We start from the raw sequence: 16,777 nt of genomic DNA, 5'->3' as shown, positions 1-16,777 counted from the left end.
AAGTACAACATTTTCATCTGAGATGTATAGTGGAGTAGAAATAAAAGGTAATTGGAAACTCAACCTAAAAAATAAATAGGTCTAGGTCTTTTATTTATAGGTATTTTAGGTATTTGAATATTGTGGTATTATTGCTATCTGAGTAGGCCTACTTCATCCACCAGGAGGCAGGAGATGAGCACTCAGTAGTGAGGAGGGTGCATGGCGTCGGGCTGCGTCCCATTATACTGCCCCCGACGCTCCCTTGCCTTCACCAAGGGCAAGATCATCGCATCATCGACCGTCTCCTTCCTGAGAGAGAGAGGTGATCGTTGCAATCGTCCCATCACATCACCGACCCTTCCGTCGTGGTGTCTGACTCCACACTCCAGTTGACAAGAGAAGACACTTATAAAGTCTACGAGCTGTTCTCTCATCTTCTGCGATCACAGCGCAACAGTCACAAGAGTGACAGTGAGACGGACAGATGGCGACGGCCGTGCGGAGCGGTAGCATGATGATTAAAATGTACGGGTCGTGTTTCCACGCGATCCGTCAGACGGCAGGGCTGCGGGCTGCAAGACTGCTGCAGCACAGGGCCTTCAGAGTCAATGTGAGTTGTACTGTATGTGTGCGTTTTTGTAAAGAGAACCCTTTATTTATTCGCTTTAGATAACATGTAAGGTCGCCTGGCTGACAGCGTTTAACCGACATTGGTGATATATTGATTCCTGTGACTCCAGAGGTCGCTGTTGTATATATAGAAGGAACAGCAGCAGGAAACAACGGACCCCTTTTTATTACATGACTTTACATTTTTAGCATTGCACGTTGTAATGTCCATGCATAAATAGTTTTAAACATGTCAATGTGGTTATTTTATGTTAAATAATGTGCACCCGGCAGAAATAATCCCGACAATTTCACAACAGCGGCCCCTGGCGTCACAGAGGTCGATATACTAACCAATTTCAGTGTAACGGATTCTCCGGCAAGCTAAACGTAAACACTTGTTTGCGTTATTGATTGTTAAACAAATGAATGTTTTGACACCAACCATAACCTTATCAAATAGTGTTGCGATGTAATGGTTTTAAAGCTAGTAGCCTAAGCTAGTTTTAGCCATAGCTAAGCTAACGACAATACGACATTGCTATATTATGATTGGCCAGACTCAGGGGTGTGTGGCGAATGAACGAAAACAAATTAAAAGCTTTACAGATAATTGACAATGTATATTAATTGAATGGTTGCCTGTATTGTATTGCCAAATAAGCATGCTTATTCTGATGATCAGAGACATTAATGGTGGGCCCTATTGTAAACCAGTGTAACGAGAGGAGAGGTACACGTTAGTGCAGGGCTGACAACCCATCTGGATCCTGCAGGAGTCGCTCTCCTGGCGGACTCGTGGACTCGTTTCCAGGAATTACATTTTGGGCAGGCAAGGTGCTTCTGCCAGACGAGTAGGATACAAAGGCTGAAAGGCCTGCATTTGCACCCCAACGGGAGGGTCGTGCCCAATCCGTTACCTGTCCGAATACCTGTCCTAGCCTTATTGTCTCCACCAGGCCGAAGGCATGGGGAGAGAGTATGTTTTGCACTCCGTCCGTCCGTCCGTCCGTCCGTGTGTGTGTGTGTGTGTGTGTGTGTGTGTGTGTGTGTGTGTGTGTGTGTGTGTGTGTGTGTGTGTGTGTGTGTGTCCGTCCGTTACCAGCTAATCTCGGCCACCGTTAACCCGGTCGATGCCAAATTTTGCACACACACTCCCTGGATGCCAACGATGAACCTCTGCCCCAAACTTTCCAGAACGGCCTGTTATAGCGCCACCAGGAGGCCGCTTTGTGCAAAACAAGTTTTTGCACAGCACCTGTGCCCAGAAGGGCACTTTTTCTAGTTGTAAATACGTCACTGCTCGTGGATTGTCATTTCTCCTAGAGTTGGTATCAAACTCCCCAAATTCACCAGAACACAGGACATTATGTATGTTAAAAGGTTTCTAGCGTAGGACCCCCTACAGTGTAGGGGGTCCTACGCTAGAAACCTTTTAACATACATGCACATTGCATGCACATTGCACTGCCCACACTGGTGTAGGGCCTACACCAGTGTGGGCAGTGCAATGTGCATGCAATCATACACTAGGGATGTCCACGTAATGAATGAATTATTTAAGATGGGTCTTGCATTGCAGTCATCAAATTAATTTATATAGGCCTACTTTTTTGCGTTTTAATGGCCATCATTTTCCAATGCTAGGAAAGCAAATATGATAAAAGTATCAAACTCCCCAAATTCACCAGAACACAGGAAATTACGGGTGCAGTATTAGTTTAGACAGTTTTTGGTTTAGACTAGTCATTGGTTAGACCAGTCATTAGTCCTACAACTAGGCTACAACCAGCTATCTCAAACCCTCACCCTAACCTCCCACGGAAATTACATCTACTCTGTTAAAAGTAGATACAAATGCATGTATCTGATGCATGTAATGTACTGTATGTAGTGATGATATACATTTTGAATGTGTGATATTTATAACTCCAAGTTCAAGGCCCAAGTTGTTCCATAATTAGGAAAATAAAAATTCTGTTTATTCATGATGATACAGTTATGCTACATTTTATGTGTTTTAATTGTCTTATTTCACCATCGTGTTGTGTTCTCTTTTTTTTTTATTTTTTTTTTTATTTATATATATTTTTTTTAATATATCTTTTATCCCACGATTTTGTAACCAATTTTTCACCCCTGTGTCAATTATCTAATGTGATCCTGGGCTCTACACACCCTCCACCAACCTAGTCCCCATATATGGGGGACATGGGGAGAGCAACGGACTTGAACTCATGCTTCCTTCATGCCTGAGTGTCCAAGTTGCTCCTTTACACCTGACAGGGGGAGTTTCCCTGGTTGGACGTAGCGCGTGGAAGAAACACGTTATTCCAACCAGTTTATGCATGATGATACAGTTATGCTACATTTTACTGTGTGTTTTAATTGTCTTATTTCACCATCGTGTTGTGTTCTCTTGCTATTTGGGAGACATATATACAGACCACTGTTCATCAATATCATACTTCATCCCCTCAATGTAGCTGCTGAGTTGCCACAGCATATGGTTAATAATAATAATAAATAATAAAACTTTATTTGTATAGCACCTTTCATGACATGAAATGCAGCTCAAAGTGCTTTACAGAGCAATGGAAAAAAAAAAAAAGAAGCAAGGCATAAACATTAAAAAACAAGAGCAGTAATGCAATACAGTGAGGACATGAATAACACAAAATGAAAGATCAATTAAAAGCAAGGGTGTAGAAGTGGGTCTTGAGCTGAGCTTTAAAAATGTCTACAGAGGCTGCCTGTCGAAGGTACAGTGGGAGTTTGTTCCATGCCGTCGGCCCGTAGAAGCAAAAAAGCTGCTTCCCCGTATTTTTTAGTTGCCATTTTTTTAGGCAAAGTGAGCAGGCCAGCAGTGGAAGACCTTAGGGGGCGGTTTGTGACATCACTGTTTGTTTTGTGTTTACTTTGTTTTTTTCCCTTTTTACAGGTCAATATAGGCAGACAGGCGATTCAGTCAAAACAGTTAATTTTTCTTTTTTTCCCCTGTACCCCACCCCTCCCCCCGTCCAGAGACAGCAAACAGATGCAAGAATAGAGTATATAATGCACAAAATGCATATAGAGAAATAGGATAGCACAGTAAGCACACACATACACAGAGTACAAAAAAACTGTAATAGTAAAAAATATAGATAAAAAGTCACTGTTTGTTGACATATCTTTTGTTTTCTCTCTCTCTCTCTTTTCAGTCGGTGCACCGTCAAGAGCCCTTTGACAACGCCATTGATAAGCCTCAGTTCCCTGGAGCCTCGGCAGAGTTTGTGGACACGTTGCAGTTCATTGAGCCCAACGTCATCTCTGGTATCCCAGTGTACCGTGTGATGGACCGCCAGGGCCAGATCATCAACCCTTCTGAAGATCCACAGGTGCGCTGCGTAAAGCCCTGAGTGTTAACCCATTTTGGGGCGGGAACCCCTTTTTGGTGTTTTAAGCATTATGTTGTACTTTAGCTGTTTATCTACAAGCTCACGAGCTTGTAGGTCTGCTGTTTTTGAAGAATCGTGAAAATGTGGCCCAAATGTTTGAATATATTCTTTCAGAGCGAATGTTTTTAACTCAAATCTTTGCTTCTGGGAGGTCCCTGCCTGGAACAACATATTTTCAGACGGGGGTCGGTGGCCAATTTCATATATATTTGGTACAATATATATATAATGAGTGTGTGCGCAGTATACTTCTTGGGAACATGAGGAGACAGGGAGTTCTACAAGCTAAATTAGTTTTGTGTTTGTCAACGTAGTTTAAATAGTTGTGGTGTCAATTAAATATAACTATACTTGTTCTGCCCTCTTTAACAATTATGTCATGCCATGTTCTTTTCCACTGTGGTCATGCACACATGCCATGACAATTGTGGTACCGATATCGCATACAATACCACAAATCTCATGCAACATATTAATGAGCATGTCATCCTGACACTGTTTTTGAAGAATCGTGAAAATGTGGCCCAAATGTTTGAATATATTCTTTCAGAGCGAATGTTTTTAACTCAAATCTTTGCTTCTGGGAGGTCCCTGCCTGGAACAACATATTTTCAGACGGGGGTCGGTGGCCAATTTCATATATATTTGGGGGTCCTTCCTTGGCATGAAAATGTTTGAGAACGACTGACATAGAAACATGAGGTTTTTCAGAAAACGGTGAGGATTTAGAAGACATTTGTAGAACCGTCCTCAGGTCTAAATGTGTTAATAACCACTTAAACCCTCCAGTCTAGACTTAAACTAGCCTGGGGTCCACCTGTGCTTTCTATTCTCCATATTCAGACCGCAGCCATCTTGCCAGCAAAGTGATACCTAGGTGACACTTCCCATAGACAGCCCATTCATCCAAACGGAAAAGTCCTCTCTAACTATATTAAACAACGTCAAAATCACCAACATTGCAGCTGCAGGGAAAGCTTGAATTATCCTCTTTCAATCTGTAAAGTGTTTGTTTCATAAAAATCCACCGTAGACATTTTATGAGCTACTTCCTGTCAATAATTTCCTTGCAGATGAATTTGTGCTGGAGTTTGGAATTGCTCGTTGACTATCACTCAACGGCCCATGCGTACCACCTGTTTTGAATGTGCACATAATGGAGGCAGCAAAATGGGCAGATTGTTTTTTCATTGAGTTGAGTGATTGACAGCTGACATGTCACATGACAAGCCTCTGTTACGGGTCTCAGGGCTGCTGAGTACCTCATTCTTTCCAGAATGTAACTGAGGGGGAACCGGAAGCTGCGCTCCTTATATTAGGACCCCAGAGAACCTGGGCTAGAACAAACGTTCCGTCCTCACTGCATGTTACGCTTTGCTAGTGCAATTAATTCACAGTATTACATGTAAACATTCATGAACCGAAATTATTAAATAATTAAACGGACTCTTCAAACACATTCAGTTAGGTCACACTCTCCTGGCGGTGCTAATATTTGTCAGCCCCAGAGTCTATAGAAGGCTCTGCTCAGCCCTCTGGCCCCGTGAGGTGCACTGGCTTTTGACCAATGGCAGCTCCTCTGCAGTGGATACATTTTAAATTAATGAATGAAGTTTATTCTTTACTTTCTAATCCGTTTTCTCCATGTCCGTGGACGAAAGAATTAAGTTAAGAGATTGGGGCATATCATCCAATGGATTAAAATAACAAAAAGAAAGAGACAAATATCCGTTTTGCGGGTTTTAAATTCTTGCCTTTTGGGGCAGAGAAAGACTAACACCGGATTAAGGTTGGTGAGGGGTGCGTTAAAACGACCGGATTAAAGTTGGTGAGGGGTGCGTTAAAACGACCGGATTAAGGTTGGTGAGGGGTGCGTTAAAACGACCGGATTAAGGTTGGTGAGGGGTGCGTTAAAACGACCGGATTAAGGTTGGTGAGGGGTGCGTTAAGGGTTGGGAGAGGGTTAAGGTTAGGTTTAGGTGTGCTGCCCCGTGGGAGGTTAGGTTAGGGTGAGGGTTTGAGATGGTTAACATCGGTAGACAACTTGACTGCGTGTGCGTGCGTTTGTTTTGATTTGGCACAGTACCATGGGTGTGTAACGATTGGTATGAAAAGCATAATTGAAGCTGAGAAGGGCGGCAGGGCCATGGCGCCAGTGTCGGCTATGGGGATTGATGTGGTTGACACGCACTGTAGGAGAAGATGAGTTCAGATATGTACCAGTGCCATTGTCTCCTATTACACCTCAAGCAGAGGTTCATGAAGTGCATGTTATTCTTGTGTGATCGACCTCAACACAGGATTTGATATATCCAGACTAAAATTATTAGTATTGCCGCCACCACCAATAACCATGATAGTACAGCAGCTATGAGCTATCTGCACCCGGGGGCATCACTATGCCAGCTTGTGAATGTCATAATGGACATTTCCATTAATGTTTTATTTTTGCCACGGACATGCAAAACAAGTGATCAATGATATTTACAGAACACAAATGTATAGCCTACAGTACTAATTGACTAATGGACGTGTCATAGTGTCTACTCTATTCCATTGCGCTACACATTTTAAAATAAGTCACTTATCAAAACTTATTTTTGGGGGAAAGCCGATCTACAAGCTCACAACACATTACGGCATGTTGTGACCTTGTAGATCAGCATTTGTCCTTTCTTCTTCGCCTATAATGACATGCCCAAAATTGGGATGTCAGGGTTAAAGTAGTTAGCTATATAGTTACCCAACTTACCCAGCAAGACTGGGAAGTTATCCACTGTATACTGGCAGGTGGCCGTCCTGAGACAGGCATTTATATGTGGCATATAATACATGGTCCAAGTATATTCCATGTTTGGGATTTCAATAAATGGGTCTTGTACAGTAAGTACAGTTGCAGTCCGAGAAAGGGACACTTAGCTGCAAAGGTGAATGTGTGTGCAGTATACTTCTTGGGAACATGAGGAGACAGGGAGTTCTACAAGCGAAACTAGTTTTGTGTTTGTCAACGTAGTTTAAATAATTGCGGTGTCAATTAAATATAACTATACTTGTTCTGCCCTCTTTAACAATTATGTCATGCCTTTTCCACTGTGGTCATGCACACATACCATGACAATTGTGGTACCGATATCGCATACAATACCACAAATCTCCTGCAACATATTAATGAGCATGTCATCCTGACACTATCGGGTCGATTAACCAGTTCCAATAATATTACATATCATATTACAGTTTTTAGAGCTGGGGGCGTGTGGTATGTCATATTGCAATTTTGGGCATGTTAAGAAGCGCTTTCGACACCCCGTGGATTGCGCAAAAACGGCCTTTAATTAGTCATGGGTGTGTTTAAGGCGTGTTTGAGACGTACCCAATCAACATGTCCGTACTATTCTCTTTACCAGTCAGCTGATGTCACATACGGAATGCACACTTTGGGGATCGTGGTATTACATTTCTTCAGGCTGGCACCATAGAAGACATGACATGACTTTGTCACATTTGGGTTAATTATTCCTATTGCACTGCATGCTGTCACCTTTATGCCTCAAAATAATTTGTTTCTATTGAAAAACACCAGTAAAATAACGTGTATTATATTTTATTTCATTCAAGTCATGATGAAGGAATGAGTTGAATGTTGCTGCTTAATGCTGTGCCTGTGGCCCCGATGTTATATGGTCTTCGCTCGTAGCATTTTATTGAAGAAGACTTGAATCGGGTGTGATACAGCATATGAAAGCAAACCTCCCAAGGATTATGGAGATGTTTTTATTTATTTTTAAGGTTGAGAAATGAAAGAATTATGACCGTTTCTAATCTCAACATTTTACAAAAGCAAAAGGCTGTTGCCATGTCTCATAGAAACAGGTAAATAGGTCTATAAAAATAAGCGCATATAACAGGGGTCTGCAACCTATTTTAAATGAAGTGCCATGTTTTTATTTTCTAGATAGTGAGTCTGCCATATCCAGATTAATTTTAATGACACCACATTAAAATAAAAAAACATATTTTGATTGTCCACAAATATAAAGTTCTTCCTTATTTTTAAATATGTTCTTGCACATTGTTATAATGATCATTATATATATCCCCCTGCACTGCCTGCAGTCCGAGTTCATAGTTTTAATGAATGAATGTGATGCATTGTGAGCTGGTATAGATCTGCTATTTTCAAAAGTAATCTTGGATTTATTTTATTTAATTTTTGGATTAGCCGGCAAATGCATTCATCTGGGGATCCTTGACATGGGAATGTGCTGTGTGAGGATCACTGGTTTAAACAACATTAGGAGAAAAGCCCAAATAACCACTTTAGAAACAAGAAAAGCAACCACAAAATAGTACAACTACCAATATTTACAAGCAACTTTACAGAAAAAGAAGCCGCTTATAATAAACAGACATGGCAACACTCTACCAGCCTCCCAGAGCCGCTCAAGTGTAAAATCAAACAGTGCTTGTTGCGTTTATGAGGTGGTCAGACCCACGTCTAATCGTTATGCGCTGAGTGTCTTTAGGTCAAGGGGCTTAATAGCAAATTGCGCAAAGCGAAAATAATTAACATATGGACACTCCCACAATGCTAAAATATTCAGGAACGCCGTATGCCATAATGTGTGTGCGTTCAACACGGGCCGAGTGCGTTCAACACGGGCCGATATGCCTTTCATAATACGAATGTGCGCAGAGCGAGGCCAATTTATGTATTACCACATGGTAAAACGCACCTTCAAAATCTAGGCCTATATATTTAAAATTGTGAATATAAAACACACACATATATATATATTATATATATTGTTCCTGCAGGGACCCCCCCCAGAAGCAACGATTTAATAAATAAATAAAAAACGCTCTCAAAGAATATATATTCATAGATTTACGCCACATTTTCACGATTTTTCAGATCTGCTATTTTTCAACAGCTAAAGTATAACATAATGCTTAAAACACCAAAAGGGGTTCCCGCCCCAAAATGGTTGCTTGTTTAGAGCGGGATTCTATTCAATGTTTGTTCACAGCCGTAAACATCATGTGACGTCATGTGGTACAATATAAATACCAAAGGAGCCTCTCACTTCACACCAGTGTGATTTTTGGCTAATGTCCCCCCCCCCCCCCCCCCCCCCCATTGCTGGGCTTCTCTGAAACCGTGCAGATGGAACCAAATTGGGTGCCGTTTGGCTCCATTTGAAAACGCTCAGAGTTACACACCCGTAAAAGTCCACAGTTTGGTTCCATCTCTACAGTTAAATTAACACTGTGATATTTCTGTATGGGCATGTTCAAAGGCCTTTTAATCGCATTTCATTGCAATGTGGTCCTTTTAACTCTGATAAAAGCGGCGTAATACATTTGATACATAGAATTATTGTGTTTGGCACATGTACTGATACAATGGCAAGGGGTTAATGGTTTTTGGTGTTCTGTTCCTTCCAACCAGTTGTCCAAAGAGACTGTATTACAGTTTTATAAGAAGATGACCATGCTCAATACCATGGACAGGATTCTGTACGAGTCTCAGAGACAGGTGAGTGTATTTCTCTTGCAGTCTAGTGCAGTGCATGATGTATTGCCATGTTTGTGGTTATTTACATAACCATAGTTTTCTGCCTTTTTAACATTTATTTTGATATATATATATATATAGTTAGTTTTCATTCTTTATCTTTATTCACTTTCATCAATATTCTTGAGAGCTTACTGTGTATATTCAGTTTATTGTTTTTATATATATTTTGTCCTTAACTGTAACTAACTCCTTAACTAATAAATTCATTATTAATTTATAATTTGTTAAGACCTCCATATTATTATGGTCAATGCCTGTGTGAAAAGTGGGAGCGATTGGTGCAGGCGGTGAGGAGATACGGCGGTGTTTCTGACAGACAGACACTCAGACATTCAGACAGACATTGACTGAATTATAGTATGATATGATATGATGATAATGGCCCCTAACTTTTTATAGTATTTTTGTTTTTGAGAATTGAATATAATCTGCTGACACCAAAATATATATTTCTTACGATTCACCAAATTTGCTCTGAACAAAACTTTATAGCTCAGTGAGATATGACAACAATGTATGGAACAAACTAACAACATAGTTATGAGGTCTGCTATTTTTTTTTTATCGAAGAACGACTGACATAGAAACAGCTTTTTCAGAAAACTGTCAGGATGTCAAAATGGGGTCCTTTTTCTGTAGGGTCGGATCTCTTTTTATATGACCAACTACGGAGAAGAGGGGACACACATTGGCAGCGCTGCAGCCCTCGACCCCAGTGACCTCGTCTTCGGCCAGTACAGAGAAGCTGGTAAGGATTAGGTGTTGTTTTTTGGCAGCAAATTTAGATTTTTTTTGTCTCTTGAATGGGTTTAAATTGAGTTTTAGTCACATTTTAGTCACCTGGAATGTTTTAGTGTTAGTCTAGTTTTAGTAGACTAAATATCATACAATTTTAGTCGACTAAATCTACAGTTGATTTAGTCGAACAAATTTTATTTTGGTGGGCCTTGATGCCGTCTTAATCACTTGCTGAAAATAGCCGTTCTACAAGCCCACTGCGACGCGTTGTGAGCTTGTAGATCGTCTATTTTCAGCATGCAACTAATTGTAAAATGACTTATGCTCCCTTGTCCACTATAACCTTCCTAACATTTTAGTCTAGTTTTTACTTGTTGACGAAATTGTCCGTATATTTAGTCTTAGTTTTAGTCATCATAGCTTAGTTTTCATTTAGTTTTCGTCACGAAAGCAACACTGGTAAGGATTATTGGTGGATTCCCCTCTTTGTCTGGTGAGTCATTTCACTAAAAAGACCCTCAAACCTGCTCTGTCGCTGCCCCCTGCAGGAGTGCTGATGTACCGCGGCTTTCCACTGGACATGTTCATGGCTCAGTGCTACGCCAACGCCGACGACCTTGGAAAGGGTCGACAGATGCCGGTGCACTATGGCAGCAAAGACCTGAACTTCATCACCATCTCTTCTCCTCTGGCCACACAGATTCCCCAGGGTATGTTTTTATCTAGGACTGGGCGATAGGGGACAACACAAATATCACAATGTTGTATCTCCATCGTATCACCAATTGCCTGAATATTGATATTGTGAATATATTGTGCAGATGACTGTTAACCCATTTTGACCTGAGATCAGATTCTAAAATTGTCTTCTACATCCTGACAGTTTTCTGGAAAAGCTATGTTTCTATGTCAGTCGTTCTTCGATAAAAAAAAAATAGCAGACCTACGTAGAAAACGTCCACAGAAAGACGTCCTAGGAATTACCGCACGTAGTGCCCAGGACCCCTGTGTTTATTGATAGGTGGGCGCGTACAGAATGTGACGTTCCATGCAACTTTGAGAATAGCCGTTAACAACAGCTGTTAGTCACTACAGCGTTGACGACATGTAATATAATTATAATGTGTTTTCTTGTTTTTTTTTAGCGGCCGGGGCTGCGTACGCCGTTAAAAGGCTGAATGCCAACCGTGCCGTCATCTGCTACTTCGGAGAGGGAGCAGCCAGCGAGGGCGACGCGCACGCCGGTTTCAACTTCTCCGCCACGCTGGAGTGCCCGCTCATCTTCTTCTGTCGCAACAACGGCTACGCCATCTCTACCCCGACTAACGAGCAGTACAGAGGCGACGGCATCGGTAAGAGACCGTCTTGTTTTAAACCCGTTTTGACCTGGGAACGATTCTACAAAATGTCTTCTAAATCGTTTTTTCTGAAAAACCCTATGTTTCTGTCAGTCGTTCTCAAACATTTTCATGTCAAGGACGTCCCCTAAGATTATTATGTAATTGGCCGCCGACCTACATTTGAAAATATGTTGGGCTGGTGACATGCAGTAAAGGCCGTCGGGATCGTGAGTCGAACCCGCGGCACACTGCCATACTGGATTACCAGCCAAGGTGCCTCATGGACCACTACGCCAGCCGCCCGGCAGAGACTTAAATTATTAAATCATAGCACCCAGCGATTTAATAGCAGCGGGGGCACGTATATCCGGGATGTTATCCCGGATATACAATTTAGGCATTTAGCAGACGCTCTTAATCCAGAGCGATTTACATTAAGCAATACAAAAAAGCATGGGAATACATCACATAAAAGCATTTATCATGAAACATGCGTAAGCTAAGAAAGTAACAGTGGAATATCTATATAATGAAACTATACATATAAACTATACATATATACTACTATGCTATACATATGTACTATGGCGTGCTATGACTACCGGTACATTCAATGCAATTATAGTGCTGTCTACATAACATGCTATAAGTCTGTATCAAATGCTATCTAAGTCTACATAAATGCTATCTAAGGGGGTAGGGTAAGTGCTACGGGCCATGATAGTCTGAAAAGGTGGGTTTTCAGACTACGGCGGAAGATTGGGAGTGATGCTGCAGTTCTGACTGCAATGGGAAGTGCATTCCACAGTTATGGCTGAAGTAGCTAGATGTAGATGTAGATGTAACCAAAACACTCTTGAGGCGATCGACAACAATGGGAGGTATGATTAATTCTATCACGACGGGACCGCGGTGGGCCGTCTAACACATGATCTTCTCTTAGAATTGGACGGAATGATTTAGATCAAGAGTTATTCACGTTTTAAGATTTTCCATCTTGTCGGCTAAAATGGGCGGGATCATTTTCGATGACGTCCCACCGGAAAATAACATTGAGTGTTGCGCAACAGACGCTCCCAGCCTGTGGAGCGATGCGATCGGTTTTGATATCAATAATCTCTTGTCTTTTTGATCAATCTCCGTCTTGAGCGATGGGCGTTACTAATTGAACAGGCGGAGAACTTCATCCTGTGCGCTCAGGGTGTTAACCCATTTTGCAGACCTACAAGCTCATAGCGCGCCACCGAGTGGCGCGCTACAAGCTTGTAGGTCTGCTATTTTTGAAAAGTTGTGAAAATGTGTCACAAATCTTTGAATATATTTTTCAGAGCGAACATTTTTAACTAAAATATTGGCTTCTGGGGGAGGTCCCTGGAACTACATATTTTGAGATGGGGGTCCATGGCCCAATACAGATAGTTCTGGGGGTCCTTGACATGAAAAAGGGGTCCACTGACAGAAACATGGGTTTTTCCAAAAATAATTAAGGATTTTGAAGCCTTTTTTTTTAATCGACCTCAGTCCAAAACGGGTTAAGATCTGAATATTATATGTCGCAGTCGTTCCTCTGTGTCCAGCTAACACACACTTGCTGTCTGTGTATGTTTCCCCACAGCTGCTCGGGGGCCAGGTTACGGCATGATGTCCATCCGTGTGGACGGCAACGACGTGTTCGCGGTGTACAACGCCACAAAGGAAGCGCGGCGCAGAGCCGTGGCAGAGAACCAGCCCTTTCTCATCGAGGCCATGACCTACAGGTTGGTTTTTGTTGGGGCAGCCCAGGTGGGGTTGGGGGGTATAAAATGAAAACCACTGTGTAACCGCTCCTATCCAGCAGAATAACAAAAGCGCCAACTGATATCTCGAGGTTATTTATTTCCCCAAGACAACGTGAAAAACTGCAACACAAAACATAACGATGTTCTTTTAAACACAATTAAACATGAAATATGAATGTCCTTGTTGTCAGTCAATCACGATGTCCTTTTAAAGTGTCCATGAATCATGAAATGTCCGTAATGTATAAACAAACACAATGAGATGTACACAAACAATTAAACGATCGACAGAATTACAACACTGTTTACAAACAAAGAAAACAACAACATGTAACACACCGTGTGCGCCTTCTGCAGATTATTTTAGGAGAGCTACGTTATCTTCTCTTATATTCTTTATTTAAGGACACTCTTTTAAGACTTGGGAAGAGCTCCTTAAACCACTGAAACACAGCTTGTTCTGACTGAGTTCAGCTCACACAGGTGCAATCAATGCTGCCTCACTCTAATCACAGGGCACTGCTCCTTCTACGTCCTAATGAACAGCAATAAAGGACCAGGCACCACACACAGCATTCAAATACAATGTACCCACATAAACATACATATACGGTAATGTTCATATATTATACATTTTCAGAAAGGTAAGCAATAAAATTGAATATTACAAAATACCCATTGCTGGGATAGCTACACACTTATTTGTGGGCTCGGGTGTCGCAGGGGTTAATGTACCTGTCCACCACCATGGAGTCTAGTGGTTCGAATGCACCACAGCACATCTTTTTTTGGCAGAGTGTCTATACAGTACACAGGCCTGCACACAACCAGTGCGCATGCATGCGTCGTCAAAATGTTTTCTTGCGCGGTAGATCAAAGGCATGTGAGGCGCATTTGCGCACCAACAGCTGAGACAGTTATGTACTGTAGAGCATGGGTTTTCAACAGGTGGTCCGTGGACCACTGGTGGTCCGTGAAGGTATTGCATGTGGTCCCTGACCATGCATTTAGTAATGTAGGAAAGGGAAGATTTGTATTTTAATTTATTCTATTGACCACAAGTTGAGAAACAGTGCAGTAAATCAAATGACGTGGTGACATACGATGACGCTCGATCGATGTTCTCAGTTACTGGGAAGTCGGACGTCTCAAGGGAAACCGTACCGGTTTGCCTGCTTGAGTCACCATTATAAGGAATTGTGCCCGTCATTAATTGCATGTGTCTGCTCGCTCATACATACAGTAAGTTACAATGAACAGCAACATGAGTTTAATTATGTGAGGTTAATTTTCCCCCCACACCACGCCCATATCCCCCCTCCCAACACAACAGTGGTCCCCAGGTTGATTCTCAGTCAGGGTGGTGGTCCCCAGGTTCATAATCAGTTGAAACCCCCTGCTGTAGAGAATCTGACAGGCATTCAAAAAAAGTTAACGTCCTGTAAGTAGACTTAGAAATAAAACTATAGTGTTGACTAATCTTTACACGTGACTCTTATTTTGAAGAGGAAGTCAAAGCACAGGAAGTCCGTTTCAGTTGTAAACAAGCTACTATGACACTTTCCCAAAGTTTACGGTGCTCCTGTCATAGCGCTATAGTCGCTAAACCACGCAACCATATTTACAATGTGAAAACCATGCATCTGTCACTTGAACAACACTGGAGTTACTTTACTTAAACATGGAACCTGCAGCAGTAGGTGAGTAATTAATTGTATCTGTGTTGGACGCTTCAGTGTTGCTAACACTGAAAATATGCACTGGAAAAATATGTGCGTGACATTTATTTTTTAAGACGATGTTTTATCATATAGGAAAACTATTGGTGGAGAGGTTTGTCTTGCTTAGCTGTGATTGGACCACCGAGTGGCGCGCTATGAGCTTGTAGGTCTGCTATTTTTGAAAAATCGTAAAAATGTGGTGCAAATCTTTGAATATATATTCTTTCAAAGTGAATGTTTTTAACTCGGGTCTAAATGGGTTTAATGTAGGGATATAATTAACTCAGGTCTAAATGGGTTTAACGTGGGGATATAATAATTAACTTAAACGACACTCCCGTTTTCCGACAGAATCGGCCACCACAGCACCAGCGACGACAGCTCGGCGTACCGCTCCGTGGACGAGGTGAACTACTGGGACAAGCAGGACCACCCCATATCGCGCCTCCGCCACTACATGACGGCGCCCGGCCGCGACTGGTGGAGCGAGGAGGACGAGCGCAGCTGGCGCAAGGAGACCCGCAAGATGGTCATGGAGGCCTTCGAGAAGGCGGAGAAGCGCCACAAGCCCAACATCGACCTGATGTTCTCCGACGTCTACGAGGAGATGACGCCCGCCCTGAAAAGGCAGATGGAGGACATGCACAGACACTTGCAGCAGTACAAGGAGCACTACCCCCTGGACCTGTATGAGAAAAATACCAACTACTGAGATCTGTTGGGAAACACGAAGCACGGTCAAATCCCCCTGTAGTGTTACTACTTTATAGCTCCAGAGAGTTTACAAATGTTTAGGATGCATTAGTAGGGTTGGGGGGTGGTCACATTTGGAGCTAGTTTGTGGACTTCATGGGCTCCGTTTTCGTCACCGCTAAACCCCTTATCCCTAAACTTCTTTGGGCCGATTCATACTCCTATTTTACCGCTGTTTCGGCGCTGTAGTCAGAAACTTTCAGTAGCACCGAAGAGCCGACTTTAGGACGGTACCCGCCCTCCCGAACCTCAAATGACGTCACATTGTAGGCTCTACAGCGCCGAACCGACTTTTATTTGGCCCTAAAATAGGAGTATGAATCGGCCCTTTGCCTTTTTATTCTTTATTTTGCTAAACATTTTTGAATAGTTAAAATGGCCAGTCTACAAGCTCACAGTGTGTCAATGTAGATTGGCTAGTTGAAAATGTTTTTAAAAATAGTAAAAGAAAAAAGCTAAAATAATTTAAAAATCACACCAGTGTGAACCAAGTGGTGCAACTCCCGTGCGTCCAGCAGGTGGCAGCCATGTCACATACTTCTCTCGTTCCATGCTCACACAGACACACACACAAACAAAGTAACAAACAGGCACACGGACATTGCAAGCTGGACAAAGGCAAAGAAGTTTAGGAATAAGGGGTTTAGCGGTGACGAAAATGGAGCCCCCCATGTCTGCTTATATACATTATTTCTACTGATGGTTCTCAAACTTTTTTACATTTCAAGGACCACCGTAATTGACCCTCAGGGAAAACATTTTGGGTTCCATTTGTACCCTCTCAGAGTTACAGACCCATAATGGTCTTATTTCCAACCCCTGATGGAATTGGACC

At 42.2% G+C, this 16,777-nt stretch overlaps 1 protein-coding gene across 1 annotated transcript; it reads left to right on the top strand.

The window, feature by feature from the left end:
* Positions 1-272: 272 nt before the first annotated feature.
* bckdha (branched chain keto acid dehydrogenase E1 subunit alpha) lies at positions 273-16,095 on the top strand. The gene is made up of 8 exons (XM_083773996.1): positions 273-592; positions 3,795-3,971; positions 9,484-9,570; positions 10,252-10,360; positions 10,899-11,060; positions 11,496-11,702; positions 13,306-13,447; positions 15,541-16,095. The coding sequence occupies exons 1-8, from the start codon at positions 467-469 to the stop codon at positions 15,899-15,901; spliced, it is 1,371 nt and encodes a 456-aa protein (XP_083630122.1). The 5' UTR covers positions 273-466; the 3' UTR covers positions 15,902-16,095.
* Positions 16,096-16,777: the final 682 nt, after the last annotated feature.

Source organism: Protomyctophum parallelum (assembly GCF_964188405.1).
Source record: "Protomyctophum parallelum genome assembly, chromosome: 9".
Lineage (NCBI taxonomy): Eukaryota > Metazoa > Chordata > Actinopteri > Myctophiformes > Myctophidae > Protomyctophum > Protomyctophum parallelum.
This window is presented reverse-complemented; position numbering and strand designations above follow the sequence as displayed.

What these genes read in the sequence shown, in the direction of transcription:
- bckdha (XM_083773996.1), top strand. Translation starts at nt 467, where the DNA reads ATGGCGACGGCCGTGCGGAGCGGTAGCATGATGATTAAAATGTACGGG. An exon ending in TGTACGAGTCTCAGAGACAG is followed by an intron (nt 9,571 to 10,251) that starts GTGAGTGTATTT and finishes CTTTTTCTGTAG; the next exon opens with GGTCGGATCTCTTTTTATAT. An exon ending in GTACAGAGGCGACGGCATCG is followed by an intron (nt 11,703 to 13,305) that starts GTAAGAGACCGT and finishes GTTTCCCCACAG; the next exon opens with CTGCTCGGGGGCCAGGTTAC.